Genomic DNA, 27,600 nt, shown 5'->3' on the forward strand with positions numbered 1-27,600 from the left:
CGTTGGAGAGGTTTTTCAGAGCTGGTCCCACAGGAGGGGCTGGGGATGGTAGCCGTAGCAAGTCTCCACCTGAAATTACATCTTGTGGTTGGTCAGCACATCTTGACCCAGTAAAGTCGAGTTGTCAAAGGGGGTCTTGTACCATAGCTGTGTGCAGGATGGACATAAAACCACAGTGGTCCCCAAAGACCTGCCCGCTCGGCGCACAACAGTAAGAATCGCTACCATCTGTAATTAGTTCCACTGCTGTAACAAGTTACCACAAACTTTTATAGGTTAAAAGCCTCTGCCTTCGGCTCAGGTCATGATCCCGGGGTCCTGGGATCGAGCCCTGCATCGGGCTCTCTGCTCTGCGGGGAGCCTGCTTCCTCCTCTCTGCCTGCCTCTCTGCCTAGTTGTGATTTCTCTCTGTCAAATAAATAAAATATTTAAAAAAAAAAAAAAAGACCCCAGAGGTTTATTCTCTTACAATTCCGGAAGTCGATGGTCCAAAGGAGTCTAGATCAGGGTGTTGGAAGGGCTGCCTTTCTTCCAGAGGCTCTAGGGGGGAAACTGTTTCCTCCCCTTCTTCAGGTTTCCGTTTTGGTTTCCATCTTCCATGTTCAAAGCCAAGAGCACAGCATCTCCTGGATGCAACACTACTTTCTCCTCCTTAAAAGGACTCTTGTAAACACGTTGGTTAAGGCCACTGGGATAATCCAGGCTCTTTGCCAATCTCAGGATCCTTAGTTTGAGGCCCCTCAGTCCTCACATTGGTGAAGTTCCCTTTGCCATATTAAGTAACATATTTATAGATCTCCGGAATTAGGACGTGGACATCGTTGAGGACTGTTATTCAGCCTACCTCACCCAGTTTCTGGGGTGGCTATGGGCTCATGCAAATACTCCCCACACTGCCAGACACGTGACTGGACCCATGAAATAGCAGCTCTCGCTCACGCCTCTTGTCTGGCTCATCACTGCCTTGGTAATCTCCTCGCCTCCAGACATGTCTGTCCTCCACCCGCTGTCTTGGTACTTGATGGGGGCTGCCTTGTGCTCACTCCTCAACAGGACCGTGTCTGTTTCTGTACTGTGGAAGACCTCAGGCCTCTTTGTTTCTCCATTCCTCTGACACTGAGCCCTCTAAGGAAGAAATACTAAATATTAATATTTGTTCAGCGAATATAAAGGTAGCTGGAAGGGTGCTGGGGCCATGGGGCATCCGGAACACAAGCTGAACCTGGCCCAGCCCTTCTAGAGGGATGAGGGAGACTCAGCACCTAGTAACCCTCTCGTAACCAGTCTTGTCCAGTGAGCCCCACCCTGAGCTAGAGGGGAAGGGGAGGGTAACACTGCCTCTGGCCATTTCCAGTTTAGCTTCTTTCTAAGGGTCCAGAACTTGGAATCAGAGTTGGCTATACGCTCTGTGTCTTTTTGTCTACTGGTACTTAACCTAATAAAGCAGAGTGTTCATGTACAAAGGTCTCCTTGGACCCCACGGGATGGAGCCTGAGAAGGTCACAGACTTTCGTTCAGTAGACTGCTTTATCTGGCATTGCCTAAGAGAAGAAAATGCGGTATGATAATTCCCGGGTTTAATGGAACACACTGAAGCTCTGTCCAGAACATAAGAACAGCACAGCAATTTTCATCCACAAATGATTCGTTTCCTTCTCTGTCACTGAGCCTGACTCATAAAGTTAACCTTCCAGAATGAAAAAGTTTGCTTTTACTGAAATGGCAGGACATTTATATTTTCTTACCAAATGTGAAGGCTGGAGGGGACATTTAGAAGCTGAGTCTGTCAGGCCAGCGGGGCCCGGTGTGTGTGGGAAGGGAGATTAGAATCACCCGGGAACTTGATGCCCACGGGAGTTGTCCCCACTACCCACCCCCTCAACCTGAAAGCATGAAGCTGGAAGCTGTCACGAGTTCTCAGGCAAGATGAAGGGACTGTGCTGAGCAACCGTCCACAAAGAGAGGAAAATCAAGGACCGTGTTTCCCCCTGAGCACAGGGTTTTCTTTCTGTAGATTAGCTTTTGGCAAAATTGTGTCTTTGGAAACAGAGTCACAGCATTTCCACGGTCTCCCTGTGGCAGCCAACAGCAAGCCCTCTTGGGGACGCGTTCCTGCTCTTTCATTGGCTCCAAGTTTTTGAGTGAGTGTAAAGGGGATGTTAGGTTTCTAAAATGAAATAAATATCTATTCTCTATCACTCATTAAGGTCCTCAGGTTTATTTCCAATATTCTCACCGATATTTCAGTGACTTGTCTTCAAACACTGTATTGTATCTAATGTAAATATAGTCCAGACATTTGCTGGGAGAAGAACCTTTGATCCGTTGACATGAAAACAAACCTTTGTTTTACAGTAAACAGGTTTGTTGTACTGGAAGTAAGCCATGACATTGTAGAGTTGCTATTAGAATGGGCAGTTTTAACTTCTTTTTAAAATTTATTTTTAATTTTTAGATTTTATTCATTTATTTTAGAGTGTGCATGAGCGGGCAGAAGCACAGAGGGAGAGAAAGAGAGTGAGAGAATCCTCAAGCAGACTCCCCACTCAGCCTAGAGCCTGACGCGGGGCTTGATCCCATGACCCTGAGATCATGATATGAGGTGAAATCAAGAGTTGATTGCTCAATTGACTGAGCACCCAGGCGCCCCAGTTCTAACTTCTTTTTTTTTTTTTTTTAAGATTTTATTTATTTTGACAGAGAGAGATCACAAGTAGATAGAGAGGCAGGCAGAGAGAGAGAGAGGGAAGCAGGCTCCCTGCTGAGCAGAAAGCCTGATGCGGGACTCGATCCCAGGACCCTGAGATCATGACCTGAGCCGAAGGCAGAGGCTTAACCCACTGAGCCACCCAGGCGCCCCCCCCCCCCCAGTTTTAACTTCTTGATGGATATATAAAATGTCTTTACCTGGCAAAGTAGTTCTCCATGTAATAGGAAGCAAGGAGAGAATTTTCGTCAGCATTTTCTGTATTTGAACTGTTCGGTCCAAAGTGCTGCCTTCAGGTGCCCCCGCTTGCACAAGAGCCTGTCCTGTGCTGTCATGGAGTTTACTGGTCGGGCTCCCTGAAGCAGAGGGTACTTTAACCTTCTGAGGCCCCTAATGGCCAGGGACACCATGTCAACCAGACTTTGAGCTACATTCCTCCATTTCCTCCATTTTGTCCTCAAGAAAGCCTTGGGCCCTCAGAATTGTCGTGTCCTCCATCTATCGGTCATCTGTATACTGGTGACTATCACTGGAGCTACTTGTCACCTCTGCCCCTCCCTCAGAACTTCATTGGTTCCACTCAGCACCTCGAGAGAAGGTCTCAAGTGGTGGTCAACCAGACCACCTGGCACGCCTTAAAAATGCTGATCCCCAGGGCCCTCCCCCGGTGCTGACCCCACACTCCGGAGGGGCGCCCCACCACAAGGGGTTTTAGCTGGCTCTCCAGGAGATTCTGTTGCCGCTTAAGTTGGAGAGTCACCACTCTAGAATAAAGTCTCTGTAAGAGGCCTTCTCTAATCTGGCCCCAATCCACCATCTTAACCTTTACTCCAAGTATATCCGCCGGTTAACTTGCCAACCTCCCAGCCTGGCTGCTCACCTCCATGCCGGGGCTCACACTCCCTTCCTTGTGCCAGGCTCCTTGCCCTTTCTCTCAGCTTCTCGCAGTCCCAGGCCTCCCTGGAGATTTCCTCACCTGCGCCGGCTCCTGTTCCCCTATATACCTTACCTGAAATAGCGCATCCCGGGCTCCTTACAAAAGCTCAGATCATCTTTACTTACGCACTGGTTGGGGGTTGTTGTGTCCTCAAAGAAGATGCACTGAAGTCCTAACCCATGCACGTGTCTGACCTTCCGTGGAAATACAGTCTCTGCGGATATAATCAGATTAAGATAAGGCCGTGCTGGATTAACATGGGCCCCAAATCCAAGGACTGATGTCTTAGAGGAAGACCACATGAGAGAAAAATGCCATTTAAAGACAGAGCCCAGAGGTGCCTGGGTGGCTCAGTGGGTTTAGCCTCTGCCTTTGGCTCAGGTCAGGATCTCTGCTTTCTGGGATCGAGCCGCGCATCAGGCTCTCTGCTCAGTAGGGAGCCTGCTTCCTCCTCTCTCTCTGCTTGCTTTTCTGCCTGGTAGTGATCTCTCTGTCTGCCAAATAAATAAAATCCTAAGAATAAATATATAAATACAGAGCCGAGGCTGACTTGCTGCAGCTGCGAGCTGAGGAGAAGTCAAGGACTTCTGGCCGCCACCAGGAGCCAGGGAGAGGCAAGGAGGGATTCTGCCCAGACCCCAGAGAGGGCACAGCCCTGACAACACCTTGATTTTGAGCTGTAGCCTTCAAAGCTGTGAGAGTATCCGTTTCTGTTGAGGCAGCCAATTTGTGGTACTTTATTATGGCTGCCCTAGGAAACTGATACACATGTCTGGCCCTGTCGTTCCAGAAGGTTTGGGTGGTCTTGTCTGTAGGAGCCATGGTTATAAGCACCGTCTGTCTCCCTCCCTTCCCTCCAGCCCCTCAGGCACACGTTCAAGAGCTTTCTTTCCACCCTCTCTTAGAGGTTGCTGGCCCGGTACAGCTTCTGTGCCGGGCGAAGGCAGAGCAGCGGTTGGAAGCTGGGCGTTATTGCTTACTAGCTCTTGACTGTGGGTGGTTAACTCCATATCTTCATCCTTAAAATGGAGCAATGACTGTATCTACCCGAAATGGCTCTTGGATGTGCGAACACACAGATGGTGTGTAGAACCCCAAGGAGCATGTAGTGAGAGCCCGTTATATGCATCCCGCCTTTATCATTTGTTCTTTCCCCGTGGCTCGCAGGATGCCTTACCTACAAGCATGCAGTCAGTGCTTGAGACCGATTGGCTAAGGATTTGAGGAGTGTGTCTCTTGCCTTCTCTCCCAAAATGGAGTCTACCGAGCCCAGTCCTCCTTCGTACACTTTCCTTTGAACACTTTCTCAAACAGGACTTTAAAAGCAGCCTGTTTGCCTCCCTACTGCAAGGGAAGCCCAAAATCCAAGTGCTGCTCATTCCCCTGAGAGCCCGTTGTGAGGCTCGGCATGTGGAAAGTGCACATGGGAGGGGGTCGCCTTTCCTCGTGGCCAGTGGGGGCAAACCAAGAAACCTGGAAAACAAAACAGATTAGATTATAATCCACGTCATTAGTGGTCCCTGATTATAAAGCAGTTAGTTCTAGGCTACAGCCCATAAATCCTCTTTTATACATAATTTAAAAATCTGTAGCAAAGAACTACTAATTCATCCCTTCGGGTTATGCATTCACACTGTCATTTGCTTTGTTTGTGGACTTTCCCTTTATATAAAGGGCCAATATTCTGGAAAATATTAGAACAGCATGTGGTACCTCTTGCTGTGTTTGAAGAAACTGATAAGACTTCCAAATTTGTCTCCCACTTGGGCAGTTTAGCAGTGGGGGAGGGGATTGGGTGGGGGAGGAAGGGCATAAGCACCATGACCTGCTATATTCCAGGAACACTCCTTCCCGCAGGGGAGCCGGAACTGTTGTCACCTTTCCCAGAAGCAAACGCTTTCTTTTTCTTTTTTTTTAAGATTTTATTTATTTATTTGACAGACAGATATCACAAGTAGGCAGAAAAGCAGGCAGAGAGAGAGGAGGAAGCAAGGCTCCCCACAGAGCAGAGAGCCCGACATGGGGCTCTATCCCAGGACCCCAGGATCATGACCTGAGCTGAAGGCAGAGGCTTTAAACCCACTGAGCCACCCAGGCGCCCCCAGAAGTAAACTCTTTCAAAAAAATATCTATTTGGCTTTTTTTTTTCTTTTTAGTAGCTATGAATGGATGGATTGGCTTTGCCCCGTGCAGCTGTAGCGAGCCAAGAGCCAGCTGTGGAGGGAGGATCACCCAATGGGGAGAGTTGGGCTCCTTATTATGGGGTGAGGACATCCATGCTCAGCTACTTTGGACTTAACATTTTTAAATGACTTTCTATCTTTTTAAAGGCCTGTTCGTGGGCTCTCAGTCTCGGGTCCAAAGCTGAGGGAGAACCACACCTCATTTCGGAAGCCATTTTTTTCTTTGGTCCAAGGAGGCTCCTTCTGGAATTTATTCTTTTATCCCCATTCCCCCACCTTCCCATGGGCCACCATCAAAAAAGTCAGATGTGTATTCATCTGTTTGTCTGTATTCTTACAAAAGATATTGTTGGATTTGTGTGCAAATTTTTATTTAGACAATTTTTTGCAACTGGTTTTATGCCATATGTTTTTTTGTTTCTGTTTTCACTCTCAGAATTTTGGATCCATGTACATTGCTGTATGTTAGCGAGTTTGCTCCCTGTCGCCCCGAACGGCACTCTGTGGCCGGCACCCCCATTTTACTGCCCACCCTCCAGGGATGGACACCAGAGTGCCTCCAGCTCCCCCTTACACATACGGTGCCTCAAGGAACCTCCTGCTGTGAGGCCCCAGGAACCAGCATCCCAGTTCCTGCGGGCTGTGAACCAGAGGTGGGTTAGCTAGATTGCAGGGTGTGTGTAAGCGTGATGTGACCACGCCAGCTAGACTGTCCCCAAGCCAGGCTACATCAGACTTCTCTCGGTCAGCCCCCAAACCCGTCCCACAGGTAGCCCTAGACACTTTCTAATGTATTGCCAGTGATGTTTCGGAGATACCTCATGGCTTCTTTAATTTGCATTTCTCTGATTACTCATGAGTTTGAACCAGCTTCAGAGTTCTGTTAGCATAGTTAGGACATGTGGGGTGCTCAGAACAGTCCCCCGCACAGACCCACTAGGGTAGCTGTTGTTCTCTAAATACAAGCATTGTTTAAATGATGGTTGGTGTGATAGTGTCCTAATATAAAACTTCCATTCTAGTGTTTATTTCTGCTCTTGAATTACATTCAATGTTTGCCTCCTGCTATGGCCCTCCTTGCTGTCCACCATGTACTTCTCTCCATTTCCACCATCCCCACCTTGGTTCATCCACGACCCTCCGCTCACCTCCTGCAGTCTCTGTGCCCCGTGCTCACTCTGGACATCTCCTCACTCCAGCTCCAGCTCTCCACACTCCAGTAGAAGGATCTTTTTAAAAAATCTCTTCCATCTCTCCTGGCTTCCTATTTCTCTGCTGATAAAATCCTCACCATAGCCTGTGGGGTGGCCGCTCCTTATCCTGGCTCCCGTCTCCCTGCCCTCTGGCCCCAGTGGCAGCTCCTCCGGGAACTTCCGCCCCACTGTTGCTTCCCCGTGGGATGACTGGCCTGAACTGCTTCCCCTGCCCCAGTGAATTCCTTCTTAATCTTCACAGTTCCGTGTAGAGGTCACTTCCCCAATCCTGAGACTGGATCAGTCCTCCAGGTATCCTTTCATAGCTCTGAAGTCATCTATAATCACATGGTCAGTTCCAAAAGGATCTCTTTGAAGTCCTTCTCCTCCTACACAACCTCCCCCCACCGCCGCACTGCGCTGAGGGCCCAGGCTACCACTGCCCTGTCGCCCCGTGTTCCAGCACCTAGCCCTGCACTCCGAGCTCCTGCGGTGGGTGTCCAACAGAGGCCTCTTTACTGCAGAACAGTTGTAATCAAAGAGAGCCAGAGGGAAACACAGCCCTGCAATGGCCAGGGGGCACGAGACATTCACTCTGTCCCCGATGGAGCCCTGGCTGGCTGGTGCTGCTCACGGGGCTTATCTCCGGAGGACCAGCAAAGTGGCCTTGCAGGAGCTGTGACTCATGCAAGGAAGGAGGGAGAGGCCCTTGTGGGAGATAAAAGCTCTGCGTCTTGGTAACTGATAAAGTATAACCAAAAATACAAAAATCTTATTTTGGACCAAATGTAGATGCTTTTAAGAGTGCCTGATTAAAATAAGGAAATCAAATCAGCAAGGCAAATAACTCTTCAAAAGGCCAGGCTCCATTCTGACTCAGCTCATAGCCTTTGTTAATTGAGTTCTGTTTCTTTCCCTACACAGAGTATGTACTGATACCTCCTTTTGCCTCTGTGTGTTTTCAAAAAACTGTTTTCAAATATTATCTTAAGTAGGTCATTTAAAATATGCACAGTTTTATCAAGGATGAGGAAGACTTTTGTTAATCCTTTCCTATGGCAAATAATCAGCACTCCCCATGTATTATTGATAAGAAGTTTGATGGTCCCTGACCCTCCTATCGGAGGCCGTCATTTCGTGGGGGTGGGGGAGCTGGAAGTGGGTGCAAGCGAAGGTCCTGCATGGAGCAGTGAGAGGGCCCAGGGCTGGCACGATCAGCATTTCAAGGCTTAGAACCTGCTGGCAAGCAGAGAGGCTGCCTTCTCCGAGTTCTAGTTCATGGTGGGTCCCACTGTGGTGTGAGAGTCATGGGCAGCAAGCCCACCATTCCTCACGTTCCTTTAACTTGGGGAGCGAAGACCCCAAAGTTGAGGAGTCTCAGAGACAGGGGCCATGGAACGCCTTATCCTGTGACTTCCGTACAGATCTCAGACCACTCACCGGGAGCTTCAGGTGGAAGTAAACCAAACAAAGCAACCTTGAGTCCATGTTGCGGTTCTTCCCTAGCCTGGAACTTGGGCCAGACTCTAATTTCCAGCATGGTTCTTTCTCTCCCTCAACTCTATAGATTTTCCTAATGATGAAAATAGTGAAGTACATTGACCTTTTACCCTGACCCTGTCTAAGCCCTTTTAATGCCCTTATTCTTGACAATACCCTAAGTACTATAGTTATGTTTGCTGGGAACTTCCTCCCTCTCTGAGTTCAGGATGAAGTTCTGAGTCCTCTTCATTTGGAAAGAAAAAAAAAAAAAAAAAGGCTTTCCAGGACCTTGTGCCCGTCTCCCCATACAGCCTTTTTTCTGGCTTCATTGCCTCCCCTGGAATGGCAACCCCTACTATTCCCACCACTTGGCCAGCCAGTACCTGCTCCTCAAAGAACGAGGTCAGGCCTCCCTACGCTTAGCGCCCTGCACACGCATAGCTTTCCGCCACACTGATGAGCACGCTATGTCTCAAGTGACTTGCCCGTTGCCACAGTAGCAGTGGGTTTCTGGTAGGGCTGGACTGAATGTTCTGTTTCTCTGTATCCCCCACTCTGTGCTTGGCAGGGTCGGTGGCAAACAGGGAATGAGGGAGAAGTCAGACTTGTGTGTGTGAATGCTGAACATTGACGTCTGTGTTTCAACTTACACCAGAACTTTTTCTTTTTTTAAAAAAGATTTTTATTTATTTATTTGACAGATCACAAGTAGGCAGCGAGGCAGGAGGCAGAGGCTTTAACCCACTGAGCCACCCAGATGCCCCCAGAACTTTTTCAAAATTGAAAACGAGTCCTAAGCAGATTGCCCCTGCACCCTACTCTGGGGGCTTCCCCACCCCCGACACAGTGACATCCTACATTCACATGTTTCAATAGTCTTTATGTTAATAATTGCCAGAGCATCCTATCCCTCTGTTCTCTAGCTTTCCAGAATTATTTAAGGATCTAAAGTAGAAATGGATGATATCTGGCGTATTTAAAATAACTATCCTGTTTGGTGGTTGTGTTTCTGGGCTAAGATTCAAAGGAAATCGGTGTTTGCGGAGTCTTACTTGATGGCAAATGGCATGAAGTCCTTCTAAACAGTTGAAATTGCCTCAGTGATATGACTTTGTCAAGTCTAAAACTGTGCCTTGGAGTCGATGACAGTTGAAAAGGCCTCATGTGCATTTCCAGAGTTTAGAAATCCACCTGCTGGTGAAGCCGCCAGGGAAGGAGGGGCATACGTCTGAGGGTCTTCAGTGTTTACTCCCTCCCAGACCTCCAGCCTCAGGGGCAGGTCCCCTCTGCCTGCAGGGTCTGGGGGTGCATTGGAGCTGAGGCATCCTCCTGGGGCACCTTAGTGAAAGTAGTCACTTCTGCTCACCCCCCCATCTTCATTTACCACCATCTGAAAACCATTGTCTATAATGGGGCACACCATTGTGCCGTCTTCTCTGTTGACCATGGCCGCCAGGAGCATGAGGGCTTCCCCTGGCTGGCACCCTCCTGAATGCATGAATGTATAGCCTTCCCTCCACCCATCCACCCACCTCCGTGTTAGGGCAGAGAGAGGCGCTCCCTCCCAGCCTGACCTTTACACATCCTGTCTCACAAAGCCAACCGGCGCCTTCTGTACAACCATTTCCCCTCCTCAACCCCCTTTTGTGAGTAGATGTCACACTAGCAAGCATAATATCATGACTGGAGCAAAATGTGAACTCTTTTCCCCTTGTAAAAAATGAATTTATTCCAGTATAAATGCTAGGGCTACTGTTTGCACGCCCTGCTATCCCAAGAGAGTGATTCTTCAATAGCAAGATGTTAACAGAGCTTCTACTAGGCTAAGATTCCATTTCTCTGTTTCAGGTTAATCCAAAGAAGGGATGTCAGGTGGACCTGGTGTTTACCACAGATCACTATAACCCAGAGGTAAGCTGCCACAATCGCTGAAGAATTCAGTTAGCAACTCCTATGGATTTATTTTTTTAAAAAGGTGAAAATCTGAATGTATAGTGACCTGGAGGTTAGCATCTGGTTTGGGTTTTTTTTAATGCTTTGTTTTGTGTTCTCAAGAATTGAAGAGCAGAGCTAACAGGAACCCACAATCGAACGCCTTCAACTCCATGGCCTTATGCAAGACTGCGTTTAAAACAGTCCCAGAGCCACTGTCCCCTCCTTCCTTTGCCCCTGGGAGGGAATTTCACAGTTCCTTTGGTACCCCCTCCTCACACCTCTAAATGCTTAGATTGACTCACTCCCAAATGTCAACCTGTTCCTCTTCCTGTCAGCTCTTGACATTTTCTTAGCAGGCCGGCTTTACATGAGGCCCATTCCATGAGCTCCCATACAGAAGTATTCTCTAAAACACAGAGCAATGTATGCCTCAGGCATTATTAATGTCTCTACAGTCCTGACCAAGCCAGGCCATGGTCTGCCAAGTTTCCTTTACCTGATCTTAAGAAGAGAGTAAACAGAAGACTCATACACAAATTAGGACCAGATGAGCTGCCATGTGCTGGGCTGAGCTGGAAGTCAGCAGCTGGAACTTGGGTGGAGAGACCAGCCCAGATGCTCTCTGCGTGGTGCTGACTCAAAGCAGGCAGCATCCCATTCAAGTGTCTCAGAGGGCAGAGCTTCCAAAGGGAAGGCATGACCCCGGCCCCCAGCCCACAGGGAGGCTTCTGGAAGAATGCTTACCAGTACATAGAAATAAGTTCTGACCACATAGCCATGTATTCTGACTTTGCTGCTTCGCTTGAGAACAAAACATCTTCTTTTCTTTTTTTTTTTTTAAGATTTTATTTATTTATTTGACGGACAGAGATCACAAGTAGGCAGAGAGGCAGGCAGAGAGAGAGGAGGAAGCAGGCTCCCCGCTGAGCAGAGAGCCCGATGCGGGGCTCGATCCCAGGACCCTGGGGTGATGGCCTGAGCTGAAGGCAGAGTCTTCAACCCACTGAGCCACCCAGGCGCCCCGAGAACTAAACATCTTCTTAAAGCATAAGGAAAACTGCATTGATTTCTAGCATTGCAAACCGAAAGTGTTAGATTAAAGGTAAAGGGAAAATAGATTATGCTGACCAACAATGTTTCTGGGAAGAGTGCAGCTAGCTAGTTGAAATGCTCCATTTCAGGGGATGAGGAGAGTGCTTTGCTTTGATTCTGTGGAGCTGTTTCGGGGTGGGAGGGTAGGAAAAGGAAGGAAAATGAAAGGAGACAATACTCGGTTTCTTTTCTCTTTCCTGGAAACAGCTTAGACATCAAAAGAGATTATGTGCCAGCTCTCTCTTCTGCCTTTGATAAGCCTCTTCTGGGACGTCCCCTTCACCTTTCTTCCATGTTGCAGCCGATAATTAGGATTTTAATGCACTACTGAAATTTCCTCTCATTCCAAGTAGCACTCACAGGAGGAAGGGTCTCCCATTGTAAAGCATAGTTCAGTTTTTTGAGTTAGTGCTAGAAATGGACTTACTAAGCAGATCCAATTTTCATTAAAATTGTCTCCTTGTGAGCTTTTTAATTTAAAGTTTCTTTTTGGTTGTTGTCTTCTAGTTTCAATGACTGTAAAAGTGAAAAGAACTGAACTGCTCAACCAACCACTTTGTAACAGGAGTTCTTTTTTTTTTTTTTAAGATTTTATTTATTTATTTGACAGAGAGAGAGATCACAAGTAGGCAGAGAGGGCAGGCAGAGAGAGAGGAGGAAGCAGTCTCCCTGCAGAGCAGAGAGCCCGATGCGGGGCTCGATCCCAGGACCCTGAGATCATGACCTGAGCCGAAGGCAGGGGCTTAATCCACTGAGCCACCCAGGCGCCCCTGTAACAGGAGTTCTTAACTTAGGGGCCCATGAATGGGTTTGGGTGGGGCCATAACTAGTGGCCCATGAACTTCCTCAAATTCTAGGCTTAGTGGTGATGGTCTGAGCATACGTGCATTTTTCTGGCTTTTTTGTTGTTGTTGGGGTAAGGAATCTGTGACCGATGAGGTTGAAGAATTACTGTCCTGTGGTTGAGTCATACATTTAATGTTTATTTGAAGCATCTGACTGTCCACCTCCAAGTGTCTCTGGCCTGGAAGAAAAGTGAGGGGATGATCCGAGAGTATTCAGTATGTCTGTGTTTAAATACAAATGCAAACAGGCATCCCTTGGATTGGTCCTATTTGGGTGCCATTTGTCTCCATTCCTTCCAAATTAGATCTTGGAGTAGAGAGATGGAGTTAGTATAGAGCCAGGGTTTTGGCATCAGATAGACATGAGCTCAACTCCTGGCTTAGCATTTACTAGCTGGGAGACCTTGGAGTAAGTTCCTCCTTAGATTTCAGTATCTTCATCTGTAAAGTTGACATCAGAGAGCCGAATTCATAAGGCAGTATGAAGATGTTGTCACTTCTGTTAATGGGAACGAACTTCATCTTTTGGTTCAAATTAGCAAGCTTGAGGTCCAGCTAAGCATTATGTTGGTGCACAGTAGAAAAAGTACCTACTGTCCTTGAGGTTGGAACCAAGCAGTACTCAACAGGCACCAACAATCTTTCTTTCAGATAGGCCCAGCATTATTGTATAAGGGCATTGTCGGAAAGCAGGAGTTTAAATGACAGCAAAGAGGAAGGCCCATTGTGTTCAGCGGTAAGCACAGAAATCACTTTCCACAAAGCCAAGACCACTGCATCTATATTGATGCCACATACGAGGAACTACTCCATCCTGTGTGTAGCTGTGTATTGGGGTCAGTGGGCAGTGATAAGTAGCCATTCTGTTTAATTCCAATATCTTTATTTCAGGTTGGTGAGGAGCATTTGGGGAAATGTTCTGCTCGGGTGTTTTTCAGGAATCAGAAACCCAGACCAGCTATTAACGTGACTTGTACACGGCTCATTGAGAAGAACAAAAGACAAGAAGAGGATTACCTGCTTTACAAGCACATGAAGCAACTTAAAACCCCCCTGGATGTCATCAGCATACCTGGTATGAACCAGTGTCTGGAATTTCGGTATTAGGGAATGTGTGTAATGACTAAATCCTAAATAGAATGATCATGTATATTTTTATCCCCAAAGAGGCACTTTAATTCTTCTATAAAATGTGGTGCACCTCTTTATTCAAAAAAATCTCAGAATTATCATTTTCCTGTTCTTCGTCTCCAGGACAATATGGTAACTCCCTCAAGAGCTCTCGGTGCCCTTTTAATCTCCCCACTTTGCATTCCAGACAAGGGTCCGGGTGAGAGCTCAACCTTCAAAGAAGAGGTAGAATTGCTACAGGAGAGACACAGAGGGGGGAAGTTTTCAGGGCTGAACCCAGAGCCTGAGGCGACATTTCTAAAGATTTGCAGTGTTGGCCTTGGAAACGTACTTGATGAGGCACCATCGCCAGACCCCCATGTCTGCTCACCGCAGACGTCCGCACAGAGCTGGGCGAGCCAGCTGTCTCGGGGCCTTGCTGGGAGGCTGCAGTGGAATCAAGTTTGTCTCACTTAGGTCAAGAGCTAATGGGCAGTGGTGCCGTCTTTAATAAGAAATGAGCCCAGCCCTCCGAAGTGACTCAGCTGAAGTGAAGCAGAACTCATGCTTTCTGACCTCAGCACTATTGAGTGCGTGTGTGGGCAGCAGCTGAGACTCAGCACTTACCGGCAAATCCAATTTGCAAAACCACAAAAGTCATCTCTGGACTTATGCTCGGGTATTAAGCTTGACATCTGACCAGTGTAGCGCTCTGCATCCCTCGCTCTCTCCCAGCTCCCTCGTTTGCCCAGAGACTGTAATGGACCCATGTCCACATGGCAGGACCTGTGGTCTCCACTCCTGAGTGCATCTGTGCCCCCTTCATTTCTCAAGACTAAGTGTTCTTAAAAACCTGCCTATAGAATACTGCTCCTTGCCTTTCTAAAATTCAGAAACTTGGGTGTTTGCCATAGTCATTCTCTGACAACTCAGCTTAAATTCTGTTCCAGAGAATTATGAGAGACAATTCAAAATCTTGGAATTTCCTTATGTTTAGTACTGTCTGAAATAAATGGGCTCATGACTGATGCTTACAATCTACATTTATCTAGGGATTTCCTCCCTCTCGCCTTAGCTGGGGAAATAAGATTTTTTTTTTTAAAGATTTTATTTATTTATTTGACAGAGAGAGAGATCACAAGTAGGCAGAGAGGCAGGCAGAGAGAGAGGAGGAAGCAGGCTCCCTGTGGAGCAGAGAGCCCGATGCGGGACTCGACCCCAAGACGCCGAGATCATGACCTGAGCCGAAGGCAGCGGCTTAATCCACTGAGCCACCCAGGCGCCCCGGGAAATAAGATTTTATATAGTCTCCTTAAAACACAAATTTTAGAAACTGTAATAGGACCTTTTCTTTGAATATTTGCTACAGGATCACTAGGTTTTGGATACTTTTTAATCATGACGTAAACTGCATTTTGTTCAGTTAATACATCCTACATGCCCACAAGGTCATTCTGTAACAATCTAACTTAGTGTGGCATAAAGCTCCAAAAACTTACTTTAATAGAGGGCACCTTTTTGTTAACAATTTACAAGTTCTGTTGTCACTCTAAGTTCAGTGGAGGCATGTAATGGTACTATTTATAGCCAATCTCTGTATACAAAATTATTTAAACTGGAAGGGTTTGGTTTTAGACAAGAGTGAGTCAGAACTGAGGCGCTGTCCTCAGATTGGCCGGTTCGGATCTCAGCAGCCTCTGTTCCATACGCAGTCAGTCCGGGGTGCTGGGCTTCTGGAGGGCAGCATTCTCTACAACTGATGGGTGAGACCATCTAATCCGTTTCAGGATATCCTCGCTCCACACTATTTTTCCCCTAAAGAAGTGGTCGTTTGGTTTTTATGACAAGTACAATTTTCACTTTTCTAATGAATTTACAAATTTCCTTTAGTTGAGCCCAAGTATGCTACAGAGGAAAATACTGAAGACGTGGGAACAAACAGCCCGGGTCCAGCCACCTAAACGAGTCTGTAGCAGGGTTGTCTGCCATCCGCATTCTTCCCAGCGTTCAGTGTAACTAACTTGCCTATTAGCAATGGCTTTGTTGAGCCCACAGGGGCACTGTGAGATGAGTCCTGTGGTGGGTGGCTGGATGAAAGAAGCTTTCATTCTCTCTCACTCCCACCCCCACATGCACCACAGGAGTCTGAGACTCCGCTCAAACCTCTTCTCTGTGAAGCTTTCCCCAGATTCCTCCCGCCCAAAGAAACTACTCCCTTCCCTGTGCTCTGTCAGCATTTTGATCCTCCTCCTCTTAAGGCAGGTATCAGCTGTGTTTCTGCAGTGTCAGCAAGCGGAGGATAGGGACCCATCTTTGGGTCTCTCACAGCACCCACACAATCCATGAATGCTCCTTGAATTGACTAGCATTATAAACCAGCCAAGTCAAGTTCCACCTGTACAGAGAAGAATTTGTGCTAAAGATTATTCTTCCGAGAAGGATTAGTTTCCTGATAAGTTTGTTCCTATTCCTCACATATTATATTATTATTGAGCCTTTATTTAAACTAAGAATCACTCCACCAAATTGCATAAAAGGATGGTCCATGAACAGTTATCTTATAAATTAATTACATGCTAAAATTTGAGTTCCTAAAAGTCACAAAAGGTGATTTATTAATCATTGTATCCCCACTTCTAGCAGTGTCTGATAAGAAGTAGGTTTTTATAAATGTGTTGAAATGAAAAGATTGCAGTTCCAAAAACAATACCACAAGGGAAAACCCACTTGATTTCTTCATGTGGTCAAAATCAGGGACAAAGATACTGGCAATTCACTGATTAGCTTTAAAGCCAATGATTAGTGAAGGACAAAGACATTTAGCAATCGGCTAAGACCATTGCATGGACTTGTAGAGCCAGACCAGAAGGTAATGTGGAGAAGATAATTGATAGACTTTTCAATCTAATTTAAAAATGCTTCTCAACTAACAAGACTTTAACTTTGAATATCATTCTAGCTCTTACTTTGCATTAATATGGTACAACAAATAGCCCTTCATTTTTTTAGAGTAGCTTTACCCAGTAGGTTGAATGTACTGAAGCACGGGAATCTGTATGGTGTAGAAACAGATAAGAACAAATCATGTGTCCAGCACAAGGTCTTGCTGTAAGAGAGTGCTGATGTGGCTGAGTTTATGCTCCTATTCATTCCTAAACATATGAAATTGTGTCTCCAAAATGCCATAATGAAAAGTGCTTTTTCTTTTTTTCTTTTTTCTTCCCTCTCAGATAGTCACGGACATATTGATCCCTCTCTGAGACCCATTTGGGGTTTGGCTTTTCTTGGCAGCTCTTACGTGATGTGGGAAAAGACAACCCAGTTTTTACACTACTACATGGCACAGATCAGCAGTGTTAACCAATGGGTAAGGAAAAAAACCCTGAAAATTAATTTTATGTCATTAGAGATACAAGCAATGCAGAGTTCTAAGACTAAGTTATTTTGAATTTCTAGTTTTACAGAAACAGTTTTACTTGCTGTCATTTACTTGCATGTCATTCATTCAGTAAATATGTCCATGCCTGCAATGGACCAGGTATAGTTTTAAAGAGTGTGGATTTAGCAGTGAACAAAAAACACGGTAGAGCTGCCCTCACTGAAATTAATTTTGGTGAGGGAAGAGAAAGATAGTGAACTAATAAACAGTTATTATGTGTCAAATGGTGGTATTAAGCAGAATGGAAAAAATCAGGGAGAAGGGAATGCAAAGGAGTGATAGAATTGCTACTTACATTTTCTCAAGTAAGTCCCCTCTAACTTGAGCAGGGGTAACAGTGAAACAGAGGCCTAGGGACAGTGAGTGAGCCATGCCTCCATAAGGGAAGAGGATTTCAGGCAGAAGGACCTGAGGGCAGCAGTGTGGCTGATGGGTTGTAGAAGTAGCCGTGAGCTACTGTGACTGGAACAGAGTCAGCAAGGGGAGTGTGCCAGGAGAGGAAATCAAATGAAGAGGACCAGTTCCTGTAAGGCCTCACGGGCCAGTAGAAGTAGAAGAATCTTTTACTCATTAGAGCATTTTTAGCCTAGGAGTGACATGATCTGACTTATAATACCATCATTCTGGCTGCTGTGTTGAGAACAGACCAGAGAGAGACAAGAGTGGAAGCAGGGAGACCCCCGAAGTGTTGGCAATAATCTAGGCAAAGCCTGGGGTGACTGGGACCAGTGGCCACAGTTGAGGTGGTGAGAAGTGTTTGCGTTCGTTCTTCATATAGTTTGAAGTTAGGCCATCAGTTTGTTGATGGGCTGGATGGAGATCTAGCTAAGGAGAAAAGTCAGGGATGAGTCTTGGGATTTTGTCCTGAGTAACTGGAAGGATTGAGTTTTCATTCACTGATTGCGGAAGACTGCAGGGGAACAGATTTGGGAAGAAATGAGCTTGATCCCGGGCATATAGACTAAATTCTAAATTACCATATAGATGGTATTCAAAGCTACAAGAGTGGATGACATCACAGAGAATGTGTAGATAAAGAAAAGTTCTGTGTGGAGTCCTGTGACACTTGTAACTTCAGAGTTTTTGGATAAGAGAAAAGATGTTTCAGGGATGAAGCTTGACTCTATCCAGTGCTGCCAGAGAATCCTGCCTAAAGAGGCCTGAGATTGATGATTTGACTTAGGTGGTTGGAAGTCACTGGAGAGCTCATCCAGAGCTAGCTCACTGGCACAGTGTGGGTAAAGACCCAAGTGAAGTACGTTGGGAACGACGGGGAGAAGGGAAGTGGACACTCCATGTCTCTCAAGGAACTGAGCTCTAAAGGGACTAACAAGAAAGCAAAAGGCCATAGCTGCAGGATGGGTAAGCACAGGGTTGAAAGAGAGTTTGTTTTCTGTTGTATTTTTAGGTTGGAAGTTTAACAACCTATTTATATGTTGATGAGAAAAATCCAGTAGCAAGGGGCAAAGGTGGACTTGTAGGAAAGCAAAGGAGGAACTGTTGGAGCTCGTATCTTTGAGTAGGCAAGAGGATAGGATCCATCCAAGAGATGCTCTTAGAACATGGAGAGTTCACCTGGGGGGGCGGGCGGAGGCGCAGCGTCACTGTTGCTGACAGGAGGCCAGCTATCGTGGTGGGAGGCGTGAAGTTCTTACTGCTTCTGTGTTCTCAGTGAAGAATGAGACAAACGCATCTTGTGGGAGCGAGGATAAGAGTGGAGGTGTTGGAAGTGTGGGGGGTGCATGGACTTGGCATTCTGCAGCCCTACGGGCTCCTGGAAGGAGCTGCGCTTATGAGTATAGAGGGGGGCCAGTCATGCTGAGCTGTCTGGGCCTGGATAGAGTGAGGTGGGCTTAGCCCAAGCTGGGGTTATTGTCAGGAAAGTAAGACGTAGAGAGAGAGTGGCATTTCCAGTCAACCAGGGCAGTTGCTTTTAAGAGAGGCAAGATGAACTAACCTTAAGGACAAATTTCTAAAATCCATTTTCTTGTGCTCGCTTCGGCAACACATATACTAAAATCCATTTTCTTCACGGATGGGTGAAACAGTGGATTCACCCGTGGATGGATCATTAGTAAATATCTTCTGAATGCAAAGATTTGCCCATCATCAAGTAAGCACTTCTTAAAAAAAATTTATTTCTTTAAGTATGTTGATAGTCAATGTTATATTAGTTTCAGAGGCACAACATAGCGATCGGGCACTTCTGTGCATTAGCTGGTGCTCACCCAAAAACTGCCATTACCATCCATCACTGCGCAACATTGTTACAGTATTATTGACTATATGCCACGTGCTGTACATTTCATCTCCATGTTTTTTTATTTTATAACTGGAAGTTTGTACCTCTTGATTCCCTTCACCTGATACACCCATTTCCCCTATTCCCCGCCTTTGATAAACATCAGCTATCTGGCTTTATAATAATTTTATAATTGTTAAATTAGAAGTAATTTACTTGTAATTATATAAGTAATATATCACTTATATAATTATTATTAAATAATTTTATATTAAAAGTAGAAAATATTTTTCTAGCTTTTTGTAGCTGAGTAATATAGCATACTATATATGCTATAATATTTTATAGCATATATCGATATGCTACTCCATACCATATCTTTCTTATCCATTCATCTACTGATAGACACTTAGATTGCTTGCATATCTTGGTTAATTGTTAAATGATGCTGCAGTGAACAAAAGGTGTGGATATCTTTTCTAGTTAGTATTGTCATTTTCTTTGGGTGAATACCAAATAATGGGAATCCTGGGTTACGTGGTATTTCTATTTTGAATTTTTTGAAGACCCTTCATACTGTTTTCCACAGTGGTTGCACCAATTGACATTCCCACCCGCAGTGTGTGAGGGTTCCCTTTTATCCACATCCTTGCTAGCCCATGGTATTTCCTGTCTTTTTTATTTTAGCCATTCTAAGTGCTGTAAGATAATATTTCATTGTGGTTTTGATTTGCACTTCCCTGATTATTAGTGTTGTTGAGTGTCTTTTGGCCACCTGTTATGTCTTCTTTGAAGAATGTCTTCAAGTTAAAATTAAATTAAAATTAAAATTGGGTCCTCTGCCCAATTTTAATCTGTGTGTGTGTGTGTTGGGTCGACTAAGTCCTTTATAAATTTTTGGATATTAACTCCTTATCTGAGAAATTATTTTTAAATATCTTCTCCCACTCATAGGTTGACTTTTTGTCTTATTGATGTTTTCCTTTGCTGTGTAAAATGTTTTTATACTGGTGTAGTCCCAATAGTTTGTTTTTGCTTTTGTTTCCCTTGCCTCAGGAGATATATCCATAAATATGTTGCTAAAATCAGTGTGCAAAACATACCGTCTATGGGTTTTTTTTTAAAGAGTTTTATGGTTTAAGGGGCGCCTGGGTGGCTCAGTGGGTTAAAGCCTCTGCTTTCGGCTCGGGTCATGATCCCAGGGTCCTGGGATTGAGCCCCACATAGGGCTCTCTGCTCAGCAGGGAGCCTGCTTTCTCCTGTTTCTCTCTGCCTGCCTCTCTGACTACTTGTGATCTCTGTCTGTCAAATAAATAAATAAAATCTTAAAAAAAAAAAGAATTTTATGGTTTCAGGTCTCACTTTAGGTGTTCAACCTATTCTGAATTTTTGTGTGTGGTTTAAGAAAGTGGTCCAGTTTCTTTCTTGTATGTCGCTGTCCCATTTTCCAAGCACCATTTGTTGAAGAGACTGCCTTTCCCCATTGTATATTCATGATTCCTTTGTCAAAGATTAATTGACCATATAGGTGTGGTTTTATTTCTGGGCTATTTTATTGCATTGATTTATGTGTCTGTATTTCTGTGCCAGTACCATACTGTTTTGATTACTTTGGCTTTGTGGTAGTATATCTTGAGATCTGGAATTGTGATACTTCCAGTTTTGTTTTTGTCAAGATTGCTTTGGCTATTTGAGGTCTTTTGTCATTCCATACAAATTTAGGATATATGTTCTAGTTCTGAGAAAAAACTGTTGGTGGTTTTTTTTAAAGATTTTATTTATTTATTTGACAGAGATCACAAGTAGGCGGACAGGCAGGCAAAGAGAGAGAGAGAGAGAGAGAAGGGGAAGCAGGCTTTCCGCTGAGCAGAGAGCCCCATGCGGGGCTCGATTCCAGGACCCCGGGATCATGACCTGAGCTGAAGGCAGAGGCTTTAACCCACTAAGCCACCCAGGCGCCCCTGTTGGTATTTTGATAGAGCTTGTATTAAATTTGTGGATTGCTTTGGGCAGTATGGACATTTTAATAATCTTCTAATTCATGAGCATGGTATACCTTTCCATTTGTGTTGTGTTTAATTTCTTTCATCAGTGTCTTGTAGATTTCAGTATATAGATCTTTCACATCCTTGGTTAAATATATTCCTAGGAATTTTATTCTTTTTGATACAATTGTCAATGTTACTGTTTTTTTTTTATTTCTCTTTCTGCTACTTCATTATAAGTGCATAGAAATGCAACAGATTTCTGTCTATTAATTTTGTATCCTGGAAGTTTACTGTTTATTCTCATCATTTAGAATTCTAATCATTTACAATTAGTTTATTCTAATCATTTTTTGGTGGAGTCTTTAGGGTTTTTTTTCTATATAGTATCATGCCATCTATAAATACAAAGTTTCACTTCTTCCTTACCAATTTGGGTGATTTTATTTCTTATCTTATTGCTACAAGTAAGGCTTCCAGTACTGTGTGAATAAAAGTGGTGAGAGTGGACATCCTTGTCTTTCTCTTGATCTTACAGGAAACACTTTGGTTTTTCACCATTGAGTGTGATGTTAGCTGTGGATTTTTCTGAGGGATATTTCCTTTAAACTCACTTTGTTGAGAGTTTTTAATCATGAGTGGATGTTCATGTAGGATGTATCATGTGGGATGCTTTTTCTATATCTACAGAGATGATCATGTGAACAACTTTTCCCTTGTTGATATGATGTATCACGTTGGTTGATTTGCAAATGTTGAACCACTGTTGCATCCCTGGAATAAATCCCACTTGATTGTGTTGAATGATCCTTTTAATATATAGTTGATATCGGTTTGCTAATATCTGGCTAAATATTTTTACATGTATATTCACAAGAAATATTAGCCTTTGGTTTTCTTTTTTTCTAGTGTCTTTATCTGGTTTTGGTGTCAGGATAATGCCGGCATGGTTCTGACTTTTATAGGGAGTTTTATTACTACTGATTCAATTTTATTAGTAGTTATTGGTCTGTTCAAATTTTCTGTTTCTTCCTGGTTCAGTTTTGGAGAATTGTATATTTCTAAAATTTTATCTGTTTTTTTCTAGATTGTCTAATGTTTGGCACATACTTTTTCATAATATTTTCTTCTAATCCTTTGTGTTTTTGTGGTGTTCGTGGTTATTTTGCTTCATTTCTGGTTTTATTTATTTGAATCCTCTTTTTTATTGATGACTCTATCTAAAGAGTTAGAAGTTTTGTTTATCTTTTCAAAGAACCAGACCTTGGTTTTATTGATCTTTTCTATTGTTTCTTTATTAACTATTTCATTTCTTTCTGCTATAATCTTCATTATTTCTTATATTAGCTTTGGCTTTGTTCTTTTTCTAGCTCACATAGGGGTAAGCCTATTGTTTGTGATTTTTCTTTTTTTTAAATAATTGTTTTAAAAATTATTTTCCATATGAATTTCCTTTTTTAAATTTTTTTTTCATCAAGAATGATGGTCGGGAATGCCTGGGAGGCTCAGTCAGTTAAACATCTGCCTTCTGCTCAGGTTATGATCCCAGGGTGCAGGGATTGAGTCCCCCATCAGGCTCCCTACTCAGCGGGGAGTCTGCTTTTCCCTCTGCCTGCTGCTGCCCTGCTTGTGCTCTTTCTTGCTGACAAATAAATAAATAAAATCTTAAAAAAAAAAGATGGTCTGTTATTTTATTGACAGTAGTAAGTTGACTCAATAAACTTAACAAAACTTTTTAAGAACAAAACTTTAAAAACAAAGCAAGACATTCCCTTGTAGTCATTTTGTTAATTCCTTTATGCCATTTAGTAACTCTAAATAAACTTCTTTATTAACCCCCAAAATAAATCATTTCTTTCGGGAAAGGTTATTCAAGAGATACCAATTGAATTTATCTCAGATATTTGTTTATGCAGATATTCTTTCTAGTTAGCTTACTGTGAAAGTTCTTTGTATTTTTTAAATTATAATTTTAGTATAGTTAACAGTGTAATATGAGTTTCAGGTATAAAATGTAGTGATTTAGCAATTCTATACGTTACTCAGTGCTTATCATGATAAGTGCACTCTTAATCCCCATCACCTGTTTCACCCATCCCTGTACCCACCTCCCCTCTGGTAACTATCACTTGGTTCTCTAGAGTTAAGTGCCTTATTTTCTTTTTTGCTCCTTTGTTTTTTGTCTCTCAAATTCTACAAATGAGTGAAATCATATGGTATTTGTCTTTCTCTGACTAACTTATTTCACTTAGCGTTATACCCCCTAGGTCTAATCATATTGTTACAAATGGCTATTTCATTTCTTTGTGTGGCTGAATAATATTCCACTGTGTATATATACCATTCATCTATCTATGGACACTTGGATTGCTTCTATAATTTGGCTATTGTAAATAATGCTTCAGTTAACATAGTGGTGCATATATCTTTTCAAATTAGTGTTTTTGTATTCCTCCAGTAAATTCCCAGTAGTGGAATTACTGGATCATATGGTAATTCTATTTTTAATTTTTTGAGGAACCTCCATAATGTTTTCCATAGTGGCTGCACCAGTTTGCTCTCCCACAAATAGTGCACAAGAGTTCCTCTTCTCCACATGCTTGCCAACACTTGTTGTTTCTTGAGGTTTTGATTTTAGCCATTCTGAGAGATGTTAGATGATATCTCATTGTGGTTTTGATTAGCATTTCCCTGATAATTACCAATGGTGAACAACTTTTCATGTGTCTGTTGGCCATCTGGATGTCTTTTTTTGAGAAATGTCTGTTGATGTTTCTGCCCATTTGTAATTGGATTATTTGGGGTTTTTTTTTTTTTGTTGAGTTGTAGAAGTTCTTTATATATTTTTGATACTAACCCTCTATTTGACATGTCATTTGCAAATACCTTCTCCCATTCATTAGGTTAGCTTTTAGTTTTATTGATTCCTTTACTGTGCAGAGGCTTTTTATTTTGAAGTAATCCCAGTAGTTTATTGTTGCTGTTGTTTCTTTTGCCTCAGGAGACACACCTGTAAATATGTTGCTATGACCAACATCAGAGAAATTACTGCCTATGTTCTCTTCTAGGATTTTTATAGTTTCAGGTCTCACATTTATGTTTTTAATCCATTTTTAGTTTACTTTTGTGTATAGTGTGATAAAATGGTCGTTTCTTTCTTATATATAGCTGTCCAGTTTTCCCAACACAATTTGTTGAAGAAACTGCCTTTTTCCTATCGTATTTTATATTCTTTCTCCTTTTATAAAAGATTAATTGACCATGTAATTATGGGTATATTTCTGGGCTCTGTATTCTGTTCCATTGATCTGGATGTCTATTTTTGTGTCAGTACCATACTGTTTTGATTACTACAGCTTTGTAGTATATCTTGAAATCTGGGAGTGTGATCCCTCCAGTTTTGTTCTTTTTTTTTTTTCCCCCTAAGATTGCTTTGGCTATCCAGGGTCTTTTTTGTTGTTGTTGTTGTTCCATATGAATTCTAGGACTGTTTGTTCTAGTTTTGTGAAAAATGCTGTTGGTGTTTTGATAAGGATTGCATTGAGTGTGTAGATTGCTGTGTGTAGTACAGATATTTTAACAATATTGTTTCTTCCAATCTATGAGCATGGAATATTTTTACTTTTGTATCTGTCGTACTCAATTTCATTCACTTATTCTTTATAGTTTTCAGAGAATAGGACTTTTACCTTCCTTAATTAACTTTATTCTTAGGTATTTTATACTTTTTGGTACAATTATAAATGGGATTGTTTTCTTAATTTCTCTTTCTGCTACTTCATTATTAGTGTATGGAAATGCAACAAGTTTCTGTACATTGATTTTTGTATCCTGTGACTTTATGGAATTAATTTATCAGTTCTGTTAGTTTTCTTGGTGGAGTCTTTAAGTTTTTCTATATATGTATATAGTATCATGTCATCTGCAGATAGTGAAGTTGTATTTCTTCTTTACCAATTTGGGTACCTTTTTCTTGTCTGATTGCTGTAGCTAGGGCTTCCAGTACTATGTTGAAGAACGTGGTTATAGTGGACATCTGTCTTATTCCTGACCACAGGAGGAAAGCTCTCAGGTTTTCACCATTGAGTAAGATGTTAACTGTGAGGCTTTCATTTATGGCCTTTATTATGTTGCAGTGTATTCCCTGTAAACCTACTTTGTTTTTCTGTACCTATTGAAATGATCATACAGTTTTTGTCCTTTCTGTTGTTGACATAATGAATCAGTTTGATTGACTTGCAAATATTGAATGGCCCTTGCATCCCAGGAATAAATCCCACTTGATCATGATGAATGCTTTTTAAAAGGTATTATTGTGGTTCTCTTTCTTTGTAGTGTCTTTATCTGGTTTTGGTATCAAGATAATGCTTGTAAAATGAATTTGTAAGCTTTCTTTCCTCTTCTGTGTTTTGGACTAGTTGGAGAAGAATAGGTGTAAACTCTACTAAAGATTTGGTAGAATTCACCTGTGAAGGCTTCTGGTCCTGAACTTTTGTTTGTTGGGAGTTTTTTGACCACTGATTGGATTTCCTTGCTGGTGATCAGTCTGTTCAAATTTTCTTTTTCGGGGCGCCTGGGTGGCTCAGTGGTTTAAGCTGCTGCCTTCAGCTCAGGTCATGATCTCGGGGTCCTGGGATCGAGTCCCGCGTCGGGCTCTCTGCTTGGCGGGGAGCCTGCTTCCTCCTCTCTCTCTCTTCTCTCGCTTCTCTCCCTACTTGTGATCTCTATCTGTCAAATAAATAAATAAAATTTAAAAAAAAAAATTTTCTTTTTCTTCCTGATTCAGTTTTGGGAGGTTCTGTTTCTGGGAATTGATTTCTTTTAGGTTGTCCAGTTTGTTGGCATATAATTTTTCATAATATTCTTTTATAATCCTTTGTATTTCTGTGGAGTCAGTTGTTACTCCTTTTTCAGTTCTCATTTTGTTTGAGTTCTCTCTCAATCTCTCTCTCTCTTAATGAGTCTGACTAAAGACATTAATTTTGTTGATCTTTTAAAAGAACAGCTCTGGTTTCACTGGTATGTTCTATTGTTTTTTTTTGTTTTTTTTTTTTTAGTTTCTACTTTGCTTATTTCTGCTCTAATCTTTATAATTTCTTTCCTTCTACTGGTTTTGGATTTTTTTCTTTTTCTTGCTCTTTAGATGTAAGGTTAGGTTGTTTGTTTGAGATTTTTATTGCTTCTTGAGGTGGGCCTGTATAGCAATAGACTCCCTCTTAGAGCAGTTTTTGCTGCATCCCAAAGATACTGGATTGTTGTGTTTTCATTTGCATTTGTCTCCATGTATTTTTTTATTTCCTCTGTGGTTTCTTGGTTGACCCATTCATTGTTTAGGAACATGTTCTTTAACCTCCATGTATTAGTGCTCTTTCCAGATTTTTCTTATTGTTTATTTCTAGTTGCATAGCATTGTGGTCAGAAGAGATGTATGGTATGGCCTTGATCTTTTTGAATTTGTTGAGACTTGTTTTGTGGCCTACTATGTGACCTATTCTAGAGAATGTTTCATGTGTACTTAAAAAGAATGTGTATTCTGCTGAGTTTTTTAATTTAATATTTTCAGTGTTCCAAGATTCATTGTTTATGCACTACACCCAGTGCTCCATGCAATATGTGCCCTCTTTAATACCCACCATTATCCCCGTCTTCTCCAAAACCCTCAGTTTGTTTTTCTCAGAGTCCACAGTCTCTCCTGCTTTGTGTCCCCCTCCAATTTTCCCCACTTCACTTTTCCTTTCTCCTAATGTCCTCCAATTTATTCCTTATGCTCCACAAGTAAGTGAAACTGTATGATAATCGACTCTCTCTACTTGACTTATTTCACTCAGCATAATCTCCTCCAGTCCCATCATGTTGATACAAAAGTTGTGTATTCATCGTTTTTGATGGAGGCATAATATTCTGTTGTATATTTGGACCGTATCTTCTTTATCCATTCGTCTATTGAAGGGCATCTTGGCTCTTTCCACAGTTCGGTGATTGTGGCCATTGCTGCTATGAACATTGGGGTACAGATGGCCCTTCTTTTCACTACATCTGTATCTTTGGGGTAAATAACCCAGTAGTGCAATTGCAGAGTCATAGTGTAGCTCTATTTTTAATTTCTTGAGGAATCTCCACACTGTTTTCCAAAGTGGCTGCACCAACTTGCGTTCCCACCAACAGTGCAAGAGGGGTCCCCTTTCTCCACATCCTCTCCAACACTTGTTGTTTACTGTTTTGGTAATTTTGGCCATTCTAACTGGTGTAAGGTGATATCTCAATGTGTATCTCAGTTGAATCTCCCTGATGGCTAATGATGATGAACATTTTTTCATATGTCTGTTAGCGGAGAAGTGTCTGTTCATGTCTTCTGCCCATTTTTTGACATGATTATCTGGGGTTTTTTTGAGTGCTGAGTTTGAGGAGTTCTTTATAGATCTTTGATATCAGCCCTTTGTCTGTAGTGTC

General features: G+C 43.0%; 1 protein-coding gene across 1 annotated transcript in view; it reads left to right on the forward strand.

Annotated features, from left to right (window-relative positions):
* The window catches only part of RARRES1 (retinoic acid receptor responder 1), a 58,122-nt gene that overhangs the window by 5,397 nt on the left and 25,125 nt on the right, over positions 1-27,600 (forward strand). Inside the window, exons 2-4 of the mRNA XM_046001446.1 lie at positions 10,351-10,413; positions 13,266-13,449; positions 16,715-16,851. Coding sequence (XP_045857402.1) covers positions 10,351-10,413; positions 13,266-13,449; positions 16,715-16,851 — 384 coding nt within the window. The remainder of the gene's footprint in view (positions 1-10,350; positions 10,414-13,265; positions 13,450-16,714; positions 16,852-27,600) is intronic.

Source organism: Meles meles, chromosome 4 (genome assembly GCF_922984935.1).
Source record: "Meles meles chromosome 4, mMelMel3.1 paternal haplotype, whole genome shotgun sequence".
NCBI lineage: Eukaryota > Metazoa > Chordata > Mammalia > Carnivora > Mustelidae > Meles > Meles meles.